This window comes from Choloepus didactylus, chromosome 12 (assembly GCF_015220235.1).
Source record: "Choloepus didactylus isolate mChoDid1 chromosome 12, mChoDid1.pri, whole genome shotgun sequence".
In the NCBI taxonomy this organism is placed as follows: domain Eukaryota; kingdom Metazoa; phylum Chordata; class Mammalia; order Pilosa; family Megalonychidae; genus Choloepus; species Choloepus didactylus.
This window is the reverse complement of record NC_051318.1, coordinates 60075380-60097020: the sequence shown is the minus strand read 5'-3', so window position 1 is coordinate 60097020 and position 21641 is coordinate 60075380. Positions and strand designations below refer to the sequence as shown.

Below are 21641 nucleotides of genomic sequence, written 5' to 3'. Positions count from 1 at the left end.
AGGTGGTTTCCTAGACCTCACACCCAAGGCATGAGGAACCAAAGAACAAATAGACAAATGGAATTTCCTCAAAATTAAACACTTTTGTACATCAAAAGACTTTGTCAGAAGAGTTAAAAAGGCAACCTACACAATGGGAGATATTTGGAAACCACATATCAGATAAGGGTTTAATATCCCAAATATATAAAGGAATATATATATATATAAATATATATATATAAAGGAATATACATAAAGGAATACATAAAAAGGAATATATATATATATGTATCCTACAACATGGAAAGACATGGAAAGACATTTTTCTGAAGAGGAAATACAAATGGTTCAAAAACATGAAAAAATGCTCAACTTTACTGGCTCTTAGGGAAACGCAAATCAAAACCACAATGAGATATCATCTCACACCTACCAGAATGGCCATTATCCAAAAAACAGAAAATTACAAGTGCTGGAGGGGATTTGGAGAAAGAGGCACACATTCATTACTGGTAGGAATGTAGAATGGTGCAACCATTCTGGAAGACAGTGTGGAGGTTCCTCAGGAAGCTAAGTATAGATCTGCCATACGACCCAGCTATTCCATTGCTAGGTATATACTCAGCAGAACTGAAACTTAAGACACAAACAGACATCTGTAAACCGATGTTTATTGCACATTATTCATGACTGCTAAGAGATGGAAACAGCCCAAATGTCCATCAATGGATGAGTGGATAAACACTGTGGTATATACACATGAAGGAATATTATGCAGCTGCAAGACAGAACAAAGACATGGAACATATAACAATATGGATGAACCTTGAGGACATTATGTTGCGTGAAGTTAGCCAGAAACAAAAGGACAGATTCTGTATGGTCTCACTAATATAAACAAACATTAATGAACAAACTTTGGGAGTTAAAAGCTGGCAACACAGGCTACCAGGAGATAGAAAGTTGTCAGAGATCAGGCACTTCACGCTGAAGGATTATAGAATGTTCAACAGGACTGACTGTGTAGATCAAGAAACGGAGAGTGCAGTGCTGCGTGATGGCAGCACAGTATTGTAGGTCCACTGACCAAGGATGTCGGTGAGTGGGGTTGAGGGAGGAGGGCTGGGAGCATGTGTGATACCAGAGGGAAGGATGGACGATAGAGACTGGAACTGTGTAGCTCAGTGTAACCTAGAGTGGTCAGTGATGGTGACTAAAGACACAAATGTAAAAATGTTTTTACATGGGGGAAAACAGACGAATGGTAATCCTTGAAAAGGGGAGGATATTTGGGGAAAGAATATAACCAATGCAACTAGAGTCTGGGGTTAACAATAACATTGTAGTATGCTCCCATTAAATGTGACAGGGGCAATATACCAAAGCTGAATGTTTGGGAGAGAAGGGTGTAGGGGAGGCATATGGGATTCATGGTAGTGGTGTTGTTGACTGATCTTATTGCTGTATTTTATTTTATTTTTCCTTTTCCTTTTATCCTTTTTATTATTCTTTTGTTTCAACTCTTTCGAGTAGTGGACATGTTTTAGCGCTAATTGTGGGAGACAAATGCAAAACCATATAATGATACTGTAAACAATTGATTGCACACTGTGGATGACTGTATGGTATTTGAATATATCCCTATAAAATTGCAGGGGAAAAAATAAACAGAGGGACACAAGTGTACTCCAACTTGGGGAGAGAGGTGTATGTATTCACTCTTGGTGGGGAAGTAGAATGGTGTAGCCTATCTGGAGGGCAGTATGGTGGGGGTTTCAAGGTCCTGCAACCTCAATATGGGGTATATACTTGGAAGATAGGAGAGCAGGGACACGAATGGACATTTACACATCAGTATACATGGCAGCAGTATTCATTATTTGCAATAGACGGAGGTGGCCTAAGAGAACATTGATAAACAGAATGGTGAACTGTGGTGTATACATACAGTAGAAAATAGAGCAGCTACAAGAAGAAATGAAGCTGTGAGACACACAACTAGGTGAATAGATCTTGAGTATAGCATTTTGAGTGAAGCATGCCAGAAATGAGAGGACACACATCATAATGCCTCACTAATATGGACTAACTATAATGTGTAAACTCTGAGAACTGAATCTTAAAGCACAGCTTATCAGGAAAATGCCTATTGTAAGGGTCTCTAGATTGTAAGCTCTTACAGCACTCATATCTACTCCTGAGTTGTAATGGTTATCTGTAAATCCTGAGATGCTGAGCTCCTTGTGTATAACCTAGTCGGTCTCTGGAACTTTGGGTATCTGTGTGACACATGAGACTCGGAGCTCAAACTTGGCAGCTATGAATATCAGTATTATCCCATATGGCAACTGTTGAAACAGTTGAAAAAGAATTCAGACTTTAGTTAGAGATATGAACGAAGAGGACCTGGTTAGGACTAAGGCAAATCAGGCTCAAGGGTAAAGGACGATACTGACTGGGTTTTAAAACCACAACTTCTGTATGAGAGACCAAGGGAAGAGATGTTTATTTGGTGTAAGATATATATTTTCTGTAGGTCACTAGATAATATAACTTGTACAGTCAGTTTGTTTCAACACCATAGATGCAGGGAGCAGTAAACAGGAAGTGGGATTTGGTGAGTTTGTATAGGCTGGGGTGAAATCCTGACACATCCCAGAGTGATATGGGCAGAGAGTACAAGTGAATTTGCAAGGGCTCCCTGAGGAGCTGGGGAGAAACGCAGAAGTGTTGGACTTCCCCACCTGGGCTACTGCTGATTTTCCTGCAAACACCGAGGACTGCCAATTTAGTGGGCTGAGCCCTCAATCTGGGGGTCTTCCCCTGTGAGGCTAGTTGCCGCAAGGGAGAGGCAAGCCCACTTATAATTGTGCCTAGGAGTCCCCCCAAGAAAGCCTCTTTGTTGCTCAGATGTGGCCCCCCCCTCTCTCTAAGCCCACTCGGCAGGTGAACTCACTACCCTCCCCTCTACGTGGGACATGATTCCCAGAGGTGTGAATCCCCCTGGCAACATGGGAAATGACTCCTGGAGATGAGCCTGGGCCCAGCACTGTGGGACTGAGAGGATCTTCTTGACCAAAAGGGGGAGTAGAAATGAAGCAAAGTAGGGTTCCAGTGGCTGATGAGAGATTTCAAATGGAGTCGAGAGGTCACTCTGGAAGGTATACCTATGCGCTAAATAGATATCACCTTTTAGTCTTTAGTGTGTTAGAATGGCTAGAGGGAAATACCTGAAGCTGTCAAACTGCAACCCAGTGGCCTTGATTCCTGAAGACAAATGTATAACTATATAGATTGCACAAGTGTGACTGCGTGACTGTGAAAACTTTGTGGCTCGCACTCCCTTTTTTCGAGTATACGGACAGATGAGTGGAAAAATGGGGACAAAAAATTAGATGAAGAATAGGGTGGGATGCAGGGGATGGAAAGATTTAGGTGTTTTTTTTTTTTTTTTTGCTTTTATTTTTAATTTGGAGTAAGGAAAACATTCAAAATTTGATTCTGGTGAGGAAGGCACAACTGTATGATGTTGCTGTGAATAACTGTATACTGTGGATGTCTGTAGGGTGTGTGAATATATCTCAACTGTATTAAAAAAAGTAAATGAACAATGTGGGGGAAGGAGAATGGGCGTTTTGGATATGCTTTTTTAATTTTCATTTTATTTTTGGAAGTAATAAAAATGTTCAAAGTTTGACTGTGGTGATGAAAGCACAACTGTATGATGATACTGTGAACAACTGATTGTACACTTTGAATGACTGTATGTTATGTGATTATATCTCAATAAAATTGCATAAACAAAAAGAACAATGTGAGGGGAAAATGTCATTGTGCAGAATGGTATTCAGTATAGTTGCTAATATGTGAATGAGCATAAAATTGCAGTTATGAGATAAACTCTATGAGCTTTACGTCCCTAACATGCCTTCAGCATTAAGAAGTAGAATGATGAAGGACAGTTAACAATGTATACTTCTGTACTTCTAAAGAATATAGAGAAATAAATTCTAGATGCTTGCCTAAAGAAAAAAAAATGGAGAGGGATTGTCATACCTTACAAAACTATACATGCATTTAACCTTCAACCAAGTAAATTTACTTCTAGATAGACCTCTAACAATATTCTAACAATATTCACTGCTATAACTGCAAAACATTGGAAAGCACATAAATGTGCAAGCCAAGGCTATCTATCAATTGAATAAACTCCAATGTATACATACAATGGAATATTATACAGATGTAAAAAAAAGAATAAGAGAGATCTCTATGATATGTAGTGGTTTCTGGGGGATACAATTAAAGAGAAAAGAACAAAGAGCGTATTCAGGTATGCTATCTTTTATAAAACAAACGGGAAATAATTATATATGTATGTGCGCCCTTACATACATATACATACATACCCACATATATACATATATACAAATATATATATTTATTTTGTGTTTGTTTATTTTTACAAAAAGAAACACAGGAAGGATAAATTGGGAAAATAATTAAGTTCCTTACCTACAAGTGCAGGATGAAAGGGGCAGAGAAGCAGGGATATGGGAGGGAGTAACAGTTGTCTGCATAGGCCACTTTTGTATAAATTAACTTTTGAAAACATGTTACTGTTCTACATGAAAAAAATTAAATGAAATCAAAGGATGCAAGGTGGGGATGGAGGTAGAGGGTAGGGGGGTTGTGTCCCGTAAACTAAAAGCATAAAAGCACACTGAAACAGAAGAAATGTATTACATAGGACTGTTTTACATAGGACTGACATAATCCCACTGAAGGAGGGGGAGGGGGAGAAATAATTAATCCAAATAATGTATGAACACTGTATTTGATTATATACCTTAAGTCTTGGGGAAGGGTGCAGGATTGAAGGGGTGAGGGCAAGAATGATAAACACATCCTGAACTCCTTTTAGTGAGTTTGCTTTTTGTAGTAAATATGGGCAGCACAATTATAAAAACTTTTTAGACATATTTTAAGATTAAGTGAATGAGAAATAAATGCATCAATGTTGATGGGAGCCAGGATTATCACTGAGGAAGAGAAACATAAAAATATGGAATGGGAGAAGGCAAGAAAGAACCCTGTGAGGATGGACTAGAGTTGGAGGTATCAGTGTGGACTTATGATTTCTAAAATACACACACACACACACACACACATACACATGAACAGACACATACATGTGAACTGGGGAAGCAAAGACTACAGGTACCAATAAACACATTTTGTGCCCATTTGGTCTCTAATACTATTCCCCACTAAAAGGAAGCAAAGGAAGACCTTGGAAAAATGGCTGATTCCAGAGCTGAGACAGAGCATGTACCAAATGAACCTGATACCATCTTGTTTTGTAAGGAAGTAAGGAAATGCTTTATTAAAAAAAAAAAAAAAAAAAAAAAAAAAAAAAAAAAAAAAAAAAAAGGCATGTCACAAGAATACAAGAGCCAGCTAAAACCCAATTGCCAAATTTGAGATAACCTATGCACTTAAATAATTAAGAACAGTAATGAAAAAAATTGGGAAAATGCATGAATCCATACCAATAATAAGTAGACAGGCAGATAAGCAAACAAACAACCAAACAAACAGGAAAAGAGGGCTTTTGCTTACTGTAGAATGCAATGTGCTGACAAGTAATGTGGAAGAAGTGCTGTAGTTGGAAAACCAACATTTTGTAACCATCATAGTAAAGACTCACTCAGGCAAGAATATATTGTAACTCTAGGGGGAAGTTTCATAAGAAGCAGGTATGTGTATGGTCTTAAAAGTGTCAACCCACAGATTGCTTATAAACTGCAATGAAAAAAATACTAACTATACAGTAGAGAAATCAGACATTTTGATCAGGTGATCAAAATTTACCTAACCAACAAGAGGCGTATGTGTATTTTGTCCCTCCAGATGTGATGCTTTGAGAGAATACCACATCTCTTATGTAGCATTTTGGCCTGGAATACAAACCTGAATCTAAATACAAAGAAGTATTAGATAAACCCAAAATGAGAAACACTTCATGAAGAAAAAAAAAAAAAGAGAACCAAATTCTTCAAAAACATCAATATCATAATAGACCACAAAAAGCTGGGGAAATGTTACAGATTAAAGGAGATTAAAGAGAAATCACAGAACAAACAGGGGGCGGGGCAAGATGGCGGACGGGTGAGCTGTATGTTTTAGTTACTCCTCCAGGAAAGTAGGTAGAAAGCCAGGAACTGCGTGGACTGGACACCACAGAGCAATCTGACTTTGGGCATACTTCATACAACACTCATGAAAACGTGGAACTGCTGAGATCAGCGAAATCTTTAAGTTTCTGCGGCCAGGGGACCCGCGCCCCTCCCTGCCAGGCTCAGTCCCATGGGAGGAGGGGCTGTCAGCTCCGGGAAGGAGAAGGGAGAACTGCAGTGGCAGCCCTTATCGGAAACTCATTCTACTGATCCAAACTCCAACCATAGATAGACTGAGACCAGACACCAGAGAATCTGAGAGCAGCCAGCCCAGCAGAGAGGAAACAGGCATAGAAAAAAAAAACAACACGGAAAACTCCAAAATAAAAGCGGAGGATTTTTGGAGTTCTGGTGAACATAGAAAGGGAAAGGGCAGAGCTCAGGCCCTGAGGCGCATATGCAAATCCCAAAGAAAAGCTGAACTCTCTGCCCTGTGGACCTTTCCTTAATGGCCCTGGTTGCTTTGTCTCTTAGCATTTCAATAACCCATTAGATCTCTGAGGAGGGCCCTTTTTTTTTTTTTTTTAATCCTTTTTTCTTTTTCTAAAACAATTACTCTAAGAAGCCCAATACAGAAAGCTTCAAAGACTTGCAATTTGGGCAGGTCAAGTCAAGAGCAGAACTAAGAGAGCTCTGAGACAAAAGGAAATAATCCAGTGGCTGAGAAAATTCACTAAACACCACAACTTCCCAAGAAAAGAGGGGTGTCCGCCCACAGCCATCATCCTGGTGAACAGGAAACACTCCTGCCCATCGCCAGCCCCATAGCCGCCCCAGACAACCCAGTGTGACGGAAGTGCTTCAAATAACAGGCACACACCACAAAACTGGGCGTGGACATTAGCCTTCCCTGCAACCTCAGCTGATTGTCCCAGACTTGGGAAGGTGGAGCAGTGTGAATTAACAAAGCCCCATTAAGCCATCATTTCAGCAGACTGGGTGCCTCCCTACACAGCCCACCAGCCCAGAACTGCCCTGGGGGGATGGCACTCACCTGTGACATAGCACAGTCATCCCTCAACAGAGGACCCGGGGTGCACAGCCTGGAAGAGGGGCCCACTTGCAAGTCTCAGGAGCCATACGCCAATACCAAGGACTTGTGGGTCAGTGGCAGAGACAAACTGTGGCAGGACTGAACTGAAGGATTAGACTATTGCAGCAGCTTTAAAACTCTAGGATCACCAGGGAGATTTGATTGTTACGGCCACCCCCCCTCCCTGACTGCCCAGAAACACGCCCCATATACAGGGCAGGCAACACCAACTACACACGCAAGCTTGGTACACCAATTGGACCCCACAAGACTCACTCCCCCACTCACCAAAAAGGCTAAGCAGGGGAGAACTGGCTTGTGGAGAACAGGTGGCTCGTGGACGCCATCTGCTGGTTAGTTAGAGAAAGTGAACTCCACGAAGCTGTAGATCTGATAAATTAGAGATAAGGACTTCAATTGGTCTACAAATCCTAAAAGAACCCTATCAAGTTGAGCAAATGCCACGAGGCCAAAAACAACAGAAAATTATAAAGCATATGAAAAAACCAGACGATATGGATAACCCAAGCCCAAGCACCCAAATCAAAAGATCAGAAGAGACACAGCACATAGAGCAGCTACTCAAAGAACTAAAGATGAATAATGAGACCATAGTACAGGATACAAAGGATATCAAGAAGACCCTAGAAGAGCATAAAGAAGACATTGCAAGACTAAATAAAAAAATGGATGATCTTATGGAAATTAAAGACACTGTTGACCAAATTAAAAAGATTCTGGACACTCATAGTACAAGACTAGAGGAAGTTGAACAACGAATCAGTGACCTGGAAGATGACAGAATGGAAAATGAAAGCATAAAAGAAAGAATGGGGAAAAAAATTGAAAAAATCGAAATGGACCTCAGGGATATGATAGATAATATGAAACGTCCAAATATAAGACTCATTGGTGTCCCAGAAGGGGAAGAAAAGGGTAAAGGTCTAGGAAGAGTATTCAAAGAAATTGTTGGGGAAAACTTCCCAAATCTTCTAAATAACATAAATACACAAATCATAAATGCTCAGCGAACTCCAAATAGAATAAATCCAAATAAACCCACTCCGAGACATATACTGATCACACTGTCAAACACAGAAGAGAAGGAGCAAGTTCTGAAAGCAGCAAGAGAAAAGCAATTCACCACATACAAAGGAAACAGCATAAGACTAAGTAGTGACTACTCAGCAGCCACCATGGAGGCAAGAAGGCAGTGGCACGATATATTTAAAATTCTGAGTGAGAAAAATTTCCAGCCAAGAATACTTTATCCAGCAAAGCTCTCCTTCAAATTTGAGGGAGAGCTTAAATTTTTCACAGACAAACAAATGCTGAGAGAATTTGCTAACAAGAGACCTGCCCTACTGCAGATACTAACGGGAGCCCTACAGACAGAGAAACAAAGAAAGGACAGAGAGACTTGGAGAAAGGTTCAGTACTAAAGAGATTCGGTATGGGTACAATAAAGGATATTAATAGACAGAGGAGAAAAATATGACAAACATAAACCAAAGGATAAGAGGGCTGATTCAAGAAATGCCTTCACGGTTATAACGTTGAATGTAAATGGATTAAACTCCCCAATTAAAAGATATAGATTCGCAGAATGGATCAAAAAAAATGAACCATCAATATGCTGCATACAAGAGACTCATCTTAGACACAGGGACAGAAAGAAACTGAAAGTGAAAGGATGGAAAAAAATATTTCATGCAAGCTACAGCCAAAAGAAAACAGGTGTAGCAATATTAATCTCAGATAAAATAGACTTCAAATGCAGGGATGTTTTGAGAGACCAATAAGGCCACTACATACTAATAAAACGGGCAATTCAGCAAGAAGAAATAACAATCATAAATGTCTATGCACCCAATCAAGGTGCCACAAAATACATGAGAGAAACACTGGCAAAACTAAAGGAAGCAATTGATGTTTCCACAATAATTCTGGGAGACTTCAACACATCACTCTCTCCTATAGATAGATCAACCAGACAGAAGACCAATAAGGAAATTGAAAACCTAAACAATCTGATAAATGAATTAGATTTAACAGACATATACAGGACATTACATCCCAAATCACCAAGATACACATACTTTTCTAGTGCTCATGGAACTTTCTCCAGAATAGATCATATGCTGGGACATAAAACAAGCCTCAGAAATTTAAAAAGATTGAAATTATTCAAAGCACATTCTCTGACCACAATGGAATACAATTAGTAGTCAATAACCATCAGAGACTTAGAAAATTCACAAATACCTGGAGGTTAAACAACACACTCCTAAACAATCAGTGGGTTAAAGAAGAAATAGCAAGAGAAATTGCTAAATATATAGAGACGAATGAAAATGAGAACACAACATACCAAAACCTATGGGATGCAGCAAAAGCAGTGCTAAGGGGGAAATTTATAGCACTAAACGCATATATTAAAAAGGAAGAAAGAGCCAAAATCAAAGACTAATGGATCAACTGAAGAAGCTAGAAAATGAACAGCAAACCAATCCTAAACCAAGTAGAAGAAAAGAAACAACAAGGATTAAAGCAGAAATAAATGACATAGAGAACAAAAAAACAATAGAGAGGATAAATATCACCAAAAGTTGGTTCTTTGAGAAGATCAACAAGATTGACAAGCCCCTAGCTAGACTGACAAAATCAAAAAGAGAGAAGACCCATATAAACAAAATAATGAATGAAAAAGGTGACATAACTGCAGATCCTGAAGAAATTAAAAAAATTATAAGAGGATATTATGAACAACTGTATGGCAACAAACTGGATAATGTAGAAGAAATGGACAATTTCCTGGAAACATATGAACAACCTAGACTGACCGGAGAAGAAATAGAAGACCTCAACCAACCCATCACAAGCAAAGAGATCCAATCAGTCATCAAAAATCTTCCCACAAATAAATGCCCAGGGCCAGATGGCTTCACAGGAGAATTCTACCAAACTTTCCAGAAAGAACTGACACCAATCTTACTCAAACTCTTTCAAAACATTGAAGAAAATGGAACACTACCTAACTCATTTTATGAAGCTAACATCAATCTAATACCCAAACCAGGCAAAGATGCTACAAAAAAGGAAAACTACCGGCCAATCTCCCTAATGAATATAGATGCAAAATTCCTCAACAAAATACTTGCAAATCGAATCCAAAGACACATTAAAAAAAATCATACACCATGACCAAGTGGGGTTCATTCCAGGCATGCAAGGATGGTTCAACATAAGAAAATCAATCAACGTATTACAACACATTAACAAGTCAAAAGGGAAAAATCAATTGATCATCTCAATAGATGCTGAAAAAGCATTTGACAAAATCCAACATCCCTTTTTGATAAAAACACTTCAAAAGGTATGAATTGAAGGAAACTTCCTCAACATGAGAAAGAGCATATATGAAAAACTCACAGCCAGCATAGTACTCAATGGTGAGAGACTGAAAGCCTTCCCTCTAAGATCAGGAACAAGACAAGGATGCCCGCTGTCACCACTGTTATTCAACATTGTGCTGGAAGTGCTAGCCAGGGCAATCCGGCAAGACAAAGAAATAAAAGGCATCCAAATTGGTAAAGAAGAAGTAAAACTGTCATTGTTTGCAGATGATATGATCTTATATCTAGAAAACCCTGAGAAATCGACGATACAGCTACTAGAGCTAATAAACAAATTTAGCAAAGTAGCGGGATACAAGATTAATGCACATAAGTCAGTAATGTTTCTACATGCTAGAAATGAACAAACTGAAGAGACACTCAAGAAAAAGATACCATTTTCAATAGCAACTAAAAAAATCAAGTACCTAGGAATAAACTTAACCAAAGATGTAAAAGACCTATACAAAGAAAACTATGTAACTCTACTAAAAGAAATAGAAGGGGACCTTAAAAGATGGAAAAATATTCCATGTTCATGGATAGGAAGGCTAAATGTCATTAAGATGTCAATTCTACCCAAACTCATCTACAGATTCAATGCAATCCCAATCAAAATTCCAACAACCTACATTGCAGACTTGGAAAAGCTAGTTATCAAATTTATTTGGAAAGGGAAGATGCTTCAAATTGCTAAAGACACTCTAAAAAAGAAAAACGAAGTGGGAGGACTTACACTCCCTGACTTTGAAGCTTATTATAAAGCCACAGTTGCCAGAACAGCATGGTACTGGCACAAGGATAGACATATAGATCAATGGAATCGAATTGAGAATTCAGAGATAGACCCTCAGATCTATGGCCGACTGATCTTTGATAAGGCCCCCAAAGTCACTGAACTGAGTCATAATGGTCTTTTCAACTAATGGGGCTGGGAGAGTTGGATATCCATATCCAAAAGAATGAAAGAGGACCCCTACCTCACCCCCTACACAAAAATTAACTCAAAATGGACCAAAGATCTCAATATAAAAGAAAGTACCATAAAACTCCTAGAAGATAATGTAGGAAAACATCTTCAAGACCTTGTATTCGGCGGCCACTTCCTAGACTTTACACCCAAAGCACAAGCAACAAAAGAGAAAATAGATAAATGGGAACTCCTCAAGCTTAGAAGTTTCTGCACCTCAAAGGAATTTCTCAAAAAGGTAAAGAGGCAGTCAACTCAATGGGAAAAAATTTTTGGAAACCATGTATCTGACAAAAGACTAATATCTTGCATATATAAAGAAATCCTACAACTCAATGACAATAGTACAGACAGCCCAATTATAAAATGGGTAAAAGATATGAAAAGACAGTTCTCTGAAGAGGAAATACAAATGGCCAAGAAACACATGAAAAAATGTTCAGCTTCACTAGTTATTAGAGAGATGCAAATTAAGACCACAATGAGATACCATCTAACACCGGTTAGAATGGCTGCCATTAAACAAACAGGAAACTACAAATGCTGGAGGGGATGTGGAGAAATTGGGACTCTTATTCATTGTTGGTGGGACTGTATAATGGTTCAGCCACTCTGGAAGTCAGTCTGGCAGTTCCTTAGAAAACTAGATATAGAGTTACCATTCGATCCAGCGATTGCACTTCTCGGTATATACCCGGAAGATCGGAAAGCAGTGACACGAACAGATATCTGCACGCCAATGTTCATAGCAGCATTATTCACAATTGCCAAGAGATGGAAACAACCCAAATGTCCTTCAACAGATGAGTGGATAAATAAAATGTGGTATATACACACGATGGAATACTATGCGGCAGTAAGAAGGAACCATCTCATGAAACATATGACAACATGGATGAACCTTGAAGACATAATGCTGAGCGAAATAAGCCAGGCACAAAAAGAGAACTATTATATGCTACCACTAATGTGAACTTTGAAAAATGTAAAACAAATGGTTTATAATGTAGAATGTAGGGGAACTAGCAGTAGAGAGCAATTAAGAAAGGGGGAACAATAATCCAAGGAGAACAGTTAAGGTATTTAATGTTCTGGGTATGCCCAGGAATGACTATGGTCTGTTAATTTCTGATGGATATAGTAGGAACAAGTTCACAGAAATGTTGGTATATTAGGTAACTTTCTTGGGGTAAAGTAGGAACATGTTGGAAGTTAAGCAGTTATCTTAGGTTAGTTGTCTTTTTCTTACTCCCTTGTTATGGTCTCTTTGAAATGTTCTTTTATTGTATGTTTGTTTTCTTTTTAACTTTTTTTCATACAGTTGATTTAAAAAAGAAGGGAAAGTTAAAAAAAAAAAGAAAAACAAGGAAAAAAAAGATGTAGTGCCCCCTTGAGGAGCCTGTGGAGAATGCAGGGGTATTGGCCTACCCCACCTCGATGGTTGCTAACATGACCATAGACATAGGGGAGTGGTGGTTTGATGGGTTGAGCCCTCTACCATAAGTTTTACCCTTGGGAAGACGGTTGCTGCAAAGGAGAGGCTAGGCCTCCCTATGGTTGTGCCTAAGAGCCTCCTCCCGAATGCCTCTTTGTTGCTTAGATGTGGCCCTCTCTCTCTGGCTAAGCCAACTTGAAAGGTGAAATCACTGCCCTCCCCCCTACGTGGGATCAGACACCCAGGGGAGTGAATCTCCCTGGCAACGTGGAATATGACTCCCGGGGAGGAATGTAGACCCGGCATCGTGGGACGGAGAACATCTTCTTGACCAAAAGGGGGATGTGAAAGGAAATGAAATAAGCTTCAGTGGCAGAGAGAATCCAAAAGGAGCCGAGAGGTCACTCTGGTGGGCACTCTTACGCACACTTTAGACAACCCTTTTTAGGTTCTAAAGAATTGGGGTAGCTGGTGGTGGATACCTGAAACTATCAAACTACAACCCAGAACCCATGAATCTCGAAGACAGTTGTATAAAAATGTAGCTTATGAGGGGTGACAAGGAGATTGGGAAAGCCATAAGGACCACACTCCACTTTGTCTAGATTATGGATGGATGAGTAGAAAAATAGGGGAAGGAAACAAACAGACAAAAGTACCCAGTGTTCTTTTTTACTTCAATTGCTCTTTTTCACTCTAATTATTATTCTTGTTATTCTTGTGTGTGTGCTAATGAAGGTGTCAGGGATTGATTTGGGTGATGAAGGTACAACTATGTAATGGTACTGTGAACAATCGAAAGTACGATTTGTTTTGTATGACTGCGTGGTATATGAATATATCTCAATAAAATGAAGATAAAAAAAAAAAAAAAAGACATAATGCTGAGCAAAATAAGCCAGGCACAAAAAGAGAGATATTGTATGTTACCACTAATGTGAATTCTGTGAAAAATGTACAATGTTTTATACTGTAGAATGTAGGGGACCTAGAGATACCAATTAGTGGAGGGGGAATGATAATGTAATAAGAACAGATAAACTATGGAGGGTAATCTCAATGTTATGGGAATGCTCAGGAATGATTATGGTTTGTAAACTTTCTTGGCTATAGTAAGATCATGTTGGAAGCAATAGAGTTATTTTAGGTTTTTTTTTCTCTTATTCCTTTGTTTTCTTAGGGGTTGTTAATTTTCTTGGGGTATGGTAGGAACATGTTGGAAGCAATGTAGTTATTTTAGATTATTTGTTTTTCTTACTCCTCTGTTTGGACATGGTTTATTAATTTTCTTTGGGTATGGTAGGAACATATTGGAAGCAAAGTAGTTATTTTAGGTTATTTGTTTTCCTTAATCCATTGCTTTGTTTGAAATGTTGTGGGGTTTTTTTTGGTTGTTGTTTGCCTGTTTGTTTTTAATTTTTTGATAAACAAAGTTAAAAAATTGAAAAAAAAATCAGTAGAAAAATGGGAGTAAAAACTAAATGACAAATAGGGTGGGATGGGGGGATGGTTTGGGTATTCTCTTTTCACTTTTATTTTTTATTCTTATTCTGATTCTTTCTGATGTAAGGAAAATGTTCAGAAATAGATTGTGGTGATGAACGCATAACTATATGATCATACTGTGAACAGTTGATTGTATACCATGGATGACTATATGGTTTGTGAATATATTTCAATAAAACTGAATTAAAAAAAAAAAAAAAAAAAAAAAAAGAAGGGAAAGTTAAAAAAAAAAAGAAAAACAAGGAAAAAAGAGATGTAGTGCCCCCTTGAGGAGCCTGTGGAGAATGCAGGGGTATTGGCCTACCCCACCTCGATGGTTGCTAACATGACCACAGACATAGGGGAGTGGTGGTTTGATGGGTTGAGCCCTCTACCATAAGTTTTACCCTTGGGAAGACAGTTGCTGCAAAGGAGAGGCTAGGCCTCCCTATGGTTGTGCCTAAGAGCCTCCTCCCGAATGCCTCTTTGTTGCTTAGATGTGGCCCTCTCTCTCTGGCTAAGCCAACTTGAAAGGTGAAATCACTGCCCTCCCCCCTACGTGGGATCAGACACCCAGGGGAGTGAATCTCCCTGGCAACATGGAATATGACTCCCAGGGAGGAATGTAGACCCGGCATCGTGGGACGGAGAACATCTTCTTGACCAAAAGGGGGATGTGAAAGGAAATGAAATAAGCTTCAGTGGCAGAGAGATTCCAAAAGGAGCCGAGAGGTCACTCTGGTGGGCACTCTTACGCACACTTTAGACAACCCTTTTTAGGTTCCAAAGAATTGGGGTAGCTGGTGGTGGATACCTGAAACTATCAAACTACAACCCAGAACCCATGAATCTCGAAGACAGTTGTATAAAAATGTAGTTATGAGGGGTGACAATGGGATTGGGAAAGCCATAAGGACCACACTCCACTTTGTCTAGTTTATGGATGGATGGGTAGAAAAATAGGGGAAGGAAACAAACAGACAAAGGTACCCAGTGTTCTTTTTTACTTCAATTGCTCTTTTTCACTCTAATTATTATTCTTGTTATTTTTGTGTGTGTGCTAATGAAGGTGTCAGGGATTGATTTAGGTGATGAATGTACAACTATGTAATGGTACTGTAAACAATCGAAAGTACGATTTGTTTTGTATGACTGCGTGGTATGTGAATCTATCTCAATAAAATGAAGATAAAAGAAAAATATTGATATAAAAAAAAAAAGAGAAATCACAAGCAAATACAATGCTTGATCCTAGACTCGCTGAGGGAAAATGACAAAATATAATTCTTATCAGTAAAAGGTCAAAATGTATGCAAATAACTCCTAAAGATTCAGAAAAAAAGTTTTATATTGACATACACAAACACAGAGAAAGCAAGCATAAATGATAAAGTAAATGGGTGAAAATATTAACAATAGATAAACCTGATTGAAAAATATATGGGTTTTCTATGGACTATTATTTTTGCAACTGTTCCGTAGGTTTGGGATCATTTCCAAATAAAGCTTTTTTTTTCAAGTTTATTTCTACAGTATTTAAAAGTCCGAAGTTACAAAGTATATCCCAGAGTATTAAGTTATAGAGTACTGAATAGTTACGCAAGTCAAGGATGGTATCCATTTCTTAGCACAGTCTTAGAAGGCATTTCCTTGATATCTACCATGCTCAGGCTATACAAAATTCTCAGACCATTTTCAATTTTTTCAAGCTTTGGCAAAAAGAAGAGAAACCAGACAGGCAGATAGACTGAGAGACACAGAGAGAGTAAAAGGGGGGAAAAAACACCTATATTTTAAACAAATCTAATTAAAAAACTAGACTCTAAGAAATTTCTAAAATGGAAATAGTTCTATAAGTTAAGAAAAATGAATCATAAGCTACATGAGAAATAACCTTTCAAGGGACAGAATCAGTTTTATTGAATGCTTAAAAGGTTTAGATCTGCAATTCTATAATTATAATTCTTTAATGCTAGCACAGCTATTAAATTGAATACATTCTAACACTGACCTAAAGAAAATTATTCCAAGTTAATGTCATTCAGGTTTTGTATGTGCATGTGTGTGTGGTGGGGGAGGCAGGAATGGGCATATGCAATAACTATGATATAAGAATTTCACTAGAACCAGAAAAAAAAGTTAGTGTTGACAAATTGTAAGGCAATGGTACAATGCATTATTATTAAAGTTTAAAAAGTTCCTTACAGAAAAACTTCCAAATGTGAAGACCTGTCCATCCATTAAAAGTACTGCCGTATGGTTGCTGCCTGCAGTAACTTGTGTGCTAGGACCTGGCAATGCTTGAACAAGAGTGGGACATCCCCTAGGTTTAAAAAAAAAAAAAACCAAGTCAATTTCTTATAAGACCCAACTAAAAAAAACAAAAACAAAAAAACAAGTGAACAATTCAATAAGGAGAATCGGTAAAAGGCCTTAATAAGAAGATTTAATAAACACTTATTTTGGTACTATATGCCTGTCTCCATTCTAGTGCTGGGTATACAAATATGAAAAAGACATAGTTGCTAACTCTAGATTATTAAAAAGATTTTCTGAAATTATGACCCCAAACATGGATGCATAATTTTTAATTTTTCTGAAAGACTGGTGTTTCCCTTATTTTAAATGAAAAATCTAATACTTTGTATAATGAATAAAGAGTTAGAGACCACAATAGGTATTTGTTGGATGAAAAAAAAACATGATGCCTTATCAGGAATTTAATCGCAGAACTAGATAATCCTCTTTTCTAACTCTTATCAATAAGCTATAATTTTATATTTTAACATAGCATTTTTTATTGTAGAATATAACATATATACATAGAAGTGATAACTTTCCAAGTGCAATTTAACAAGAAGTTAGAGAGATAATTTCAAAGAATATAATGGGTTACAGCTCCACAGTTTCAGTTATTTTCTTATTGTGAAACATAACATATATGCAAAAAAAAAAAAATCTTTCAAAGTATGACTTAACAAGTAGTTATATAGGAAATTTCCAAAGTTGTTATGAGTTACAGTACCATAGTTTCAGTTATTTCCTTATTGTGAAATACAGCATATATACAAAATGGTGATAGCTTTCCAATTACAATTTAACAAGCAGCTAAGAAGAAATTTCAAAGGATGCTACAGGTTACAGTTCCACCAATCCAATTCTTTCTTTCTAGCTATTCTAGTACCCTAGCAACTAAGAGAAAGAAAATTATAGAGATTCAGTATTCATAATCCTTTGTTAAATTTCATCTTGTCTGTTGCTACCCCTTCCTTTTTTCCGATCTTCAGGGATATTTAGGCAGTGACAACCCTAAGATGTTCATATAGAAAAGAGGTGTCAACATTATGGGACAAGGGGACACATCTGATTGATGTTTTTGAAGAGGCTATTGCCTCTGGGTTTTGGGACTTAGCTGGCATGGGAGTTCTCTGAAGGATTTAAGTTTCTGAAGAATAAACTTAGTGAGTGATTAATGAATCAGAATATGGTATCATGAGAGCATTACAGCAGTAGCTATAAGCTCAGGCTCTGGAGGTACACCTCCTGGGTTTGAATCCTGGCTCTTGCACTTAATAGCAATGTGACCATGGTTTTGAATAAGTTACTCATTCTTTTTGTATTTCAGCTTTCTCTACCTTAACATGGAGGTTAATAAGAAATAGTATCTATACCATAGGATTCCTGTGAACAGTAAAGCAGTTCATACATCTCAAGTGCTTAAATCAGTGCCTGGCACACAGTTATTAAATGTTAACTATTATCATAAATGATATCCTATTATACTGTCCTATTTTTATTAACCACTTAAAAAGCATTTTTATTAGACATTATCTGTAATTAGAATAGTAATCACTATAGAAATAGCCTATGCATAGGTTACACATATGAATTACATAGGAGAGCTCTGCTTTTGAGACAACGTAATTACGAAATTAATTTTTTCATTATAAAATTAAATATAAGTATTTAATTTTATAGAAGTATAAAAATTAAATGTAAGTATAAAAATGTTCAGTTCTTAGAATACAACAACTTGTTTATATGGTTTAGCTTGTTTAAACTAAGGAGGCAGAAAACTAAGCAGGCCAAAAACTCCTCATAGTACAAAATAAATTGACATGTCACTCTCTCTACGGTATCACTGCCAATATTGCTTCATCCTGCTGCTTTTCTCAGTCTATCCATTCTCCCTACTTGATCTTTTTTAATGGCTCAATCTACTACATAGTGTGATTCCCAAGTCCATATCTCCAGCCCAAGTCTCCAGAACCAGAGGGCTGACTTCCTAATGGACAGCTCCTCAAAGTCTAATATCCAAAACTGGACTCATTTAAAATCCATTTCTCCTCCATTTATTGAAGAAAGGATTTTAAGTCATCCCTGACCACCCTTTCCCTTACTCTGCATTATCCAAACTAAATCATTTCTACTTTCCCCACTCCCACCGGCACTTCCTTAGTTAGTTTCCAACTTAAACAATAACCAGTATTCCTACCCTCCTTCCACCCAATCCATTCCTTAAGCTATGGGTAGAATTAATTTTCTAAGATAAAAATATGATTATGCTGTTCCTGTAGTCTACAGGAGGCTTTTTCAATTCTTTGAGACTAAAATCTAAATCCTCTCACAGAGTATACAAGATTCCTCACAATCTGGATCCTTACCATTTTCTAGCTTCATTTGTAACAACTCCACAACTTAAAAGCCCTAGATACACTGATCCACTTGGAATTCTCTGAAAAAGCCTTGTTTATTCCTCTTTCTATGCCTATGAAAATTCTGAGATTCCTATTCCAAGAATGACCTTTATTATCTTTTTCACTTAGTTAAATCACATTCAATGTAAGAATAAACTAAAGAACACCACCTCTAATAAGTCTTCCTTGACCCCTCCCTAGTATGTGCTAGGTAACCACTTTGTGTATTAACTTTGAGATTCTCATAGAATTAATGCCCACATTACATTTATAACATTACATTTACTTGATCCTCCGACTAGATGTCTTTGAGGCAGGGATTATAACTTTTAACGTGCCATTCCTATGTGATACTATATCACACTGTATTTATCCCACCAGCATGTTCATCAGTCATATTCCTCATTCACAAATATTCACTGATATATCTTCTATATATGAGACACTGTACTAGATGATGAGAATACAATTGCGAGCAAGAAAGAGTCCCTGCTCTCACAGAGCCTGAATGTACTAAATTTAGTCAAGAAGTAAATACCATTTAGTACAGTAAACGCTATGATGATGGAAATACTGGATTAAATGGAAGAACATTAGATGCAAATCTAACCTAGACTGAAGGAAGAACGTTATGGAAGCTTTCCTGCCAGAAGTGACATCTAAGCTAAGATCTGATATACTGGTAGGAAATAGTCAAATGAAGAATACAGAGAAGGATATTTCAGGAAGACGGAGCAGTAAGCACAACAGCTCAAAAGTAAAAGGAAACATGACCATTCAGGAACTGACAGTAGATCATTATTACTCAGGATCAATAATGGAGGAGGAGAGTGCCAAAAGCTGAGAATGGAGGCACAATCAGGGTTATTTTATAAAATGTGAAATATCATGCAACCCATGTTCAAGAAATTAGATTTTATTCTGAGAAAAATGAGGAGTCAAAGTATTTGAAAGAGGGGAGTAACAAGACTATCTATCTACATATACACGTATACTTCTTATTCTTTTTAATGATCATTCAGACTGCAATGGAAAATGGATTAGAAAGACACAAGACTACCAACTGGGATCTGGATGTGTCATGATGAAGGCCTGAACTAGAACAGTGTGGATTAAAAGGAATGGATGAATTCTGTGCCACAGAATACACACCTGAATTCCTTATAGTTATGTAAGGAACAGAACTGACTAGACTTGGCAAATGCATGGGACAAGAAAGCTCTCTTGCTTAAGCAAGAAGGTAGAAAACAAGAGATCCTTGGTTAGGTTTACTCCTAGGTACTTGATTTTTTTTAGTTGCTGTTGAAAATGGTAACTTTTTCTTGAGTATCTCTTCACTTTGTTCATTTCTAGCATATAGAAACATTACTGACTTAAGTGCATTAATCTTGTATCCCGCTACTTTGCTAAATTTATTAGCTCTAGTAGCTGTATCCTCGACTTCTCAGGGTTTTCCAGATATACGATCATATCATCTGCAAATAATGACAGTTTTACTTCTTCCTTTCCAATCTGGATGCCTTTTATTTCTTTGTCTTGCTGGATTGCTCTAGCTAGCACTTCCAGCACAGTGTGGAATAACAGTGGTGAGAGCGGGCATCCTTGTCGTGCTAATGAACAAATTTAGCAAAGTAGCAGGATACAAGATTAACGCACATAAGTCAGTTATGTTTCTATACACTAGAAGTGAATGAAGTGAAGAGACACTCAAGAAAAAGATACCATTTTCAAAAGCAACTAAAAAAATCAAGTACCTCGGAATAAACTTAGCCAAAGATGTAAAAGACCTATACAAAGAAAACTACGTAACTCTACTAAAAGAAATAGAAGGGGACCTTAAAAGATGGAAAAATATCCTATGTGCATGCTTAGGAAGGCTAAATGTCATTAAGATGTCAATTCTACCCAAACTCATCTACAGATTCAATGCAATCCCAATCAAAATTCCAACAACCTACTTTGCAGACTTGGAAAAGCTAGTTATCAAATTTATTTGGAAAGGGAAGATGTCTCAAATTGCTAAAAACACTCTAAAAAAGAAAAACGAAGTGGGAGGACTTACATTCCCTGACTTTGAAGCTTATTATGAAGCCACAGTTGTCAAAACAGCATGTTACTGGCACAAAGATAGATGTATTGATCAATGGAATTGAATTGAGGATGTGGAGATAGACCCCCAGGTCTATGGGTGTCTGATCTTTGATAAGGCTCACAAAGCCACTGAGCTGGGACGTAACAGTCTTTTCATCAAATGGGACTGGGAGAGTTGGATATTCATATCCAAAAGAATGAAAGAGGACCCCTACCTTACACACTACACAAAAATTAACTCAAAGTGGATCAAAGATCTCAATATAAAAGACAGTACCATAAAACTCCTAGAAGATAACATAGGGAAACATTGT

The 21641-nt window shown here is 37.7% G+C and overlaps 1 protein-coding gene across 3 annotated transcripts in view; it reads right to left on the bottom strand.

The window, feature by feature from the left end:
- The window catches only part of MYCBP2 (MYC binding protein 2), a 377400-nt gene that overhangs the window by 217435 nt on the left and 138324 nt on the right, over positions 1–21641 (bottom strand). For all 3 annotated transcript variants that reach the window (XM_037800441.1, XM_037800440.1, XM_037800439.1), the window contains one exon: positions 16745–16862. In XM_037800441.1, the coding sequence (XP_037656369.1) occupies positions 16745–16862 (118 nt within the window). The remainder of the gene's footprint in view (positions 1–16744; positions 16863–21641) is intronic.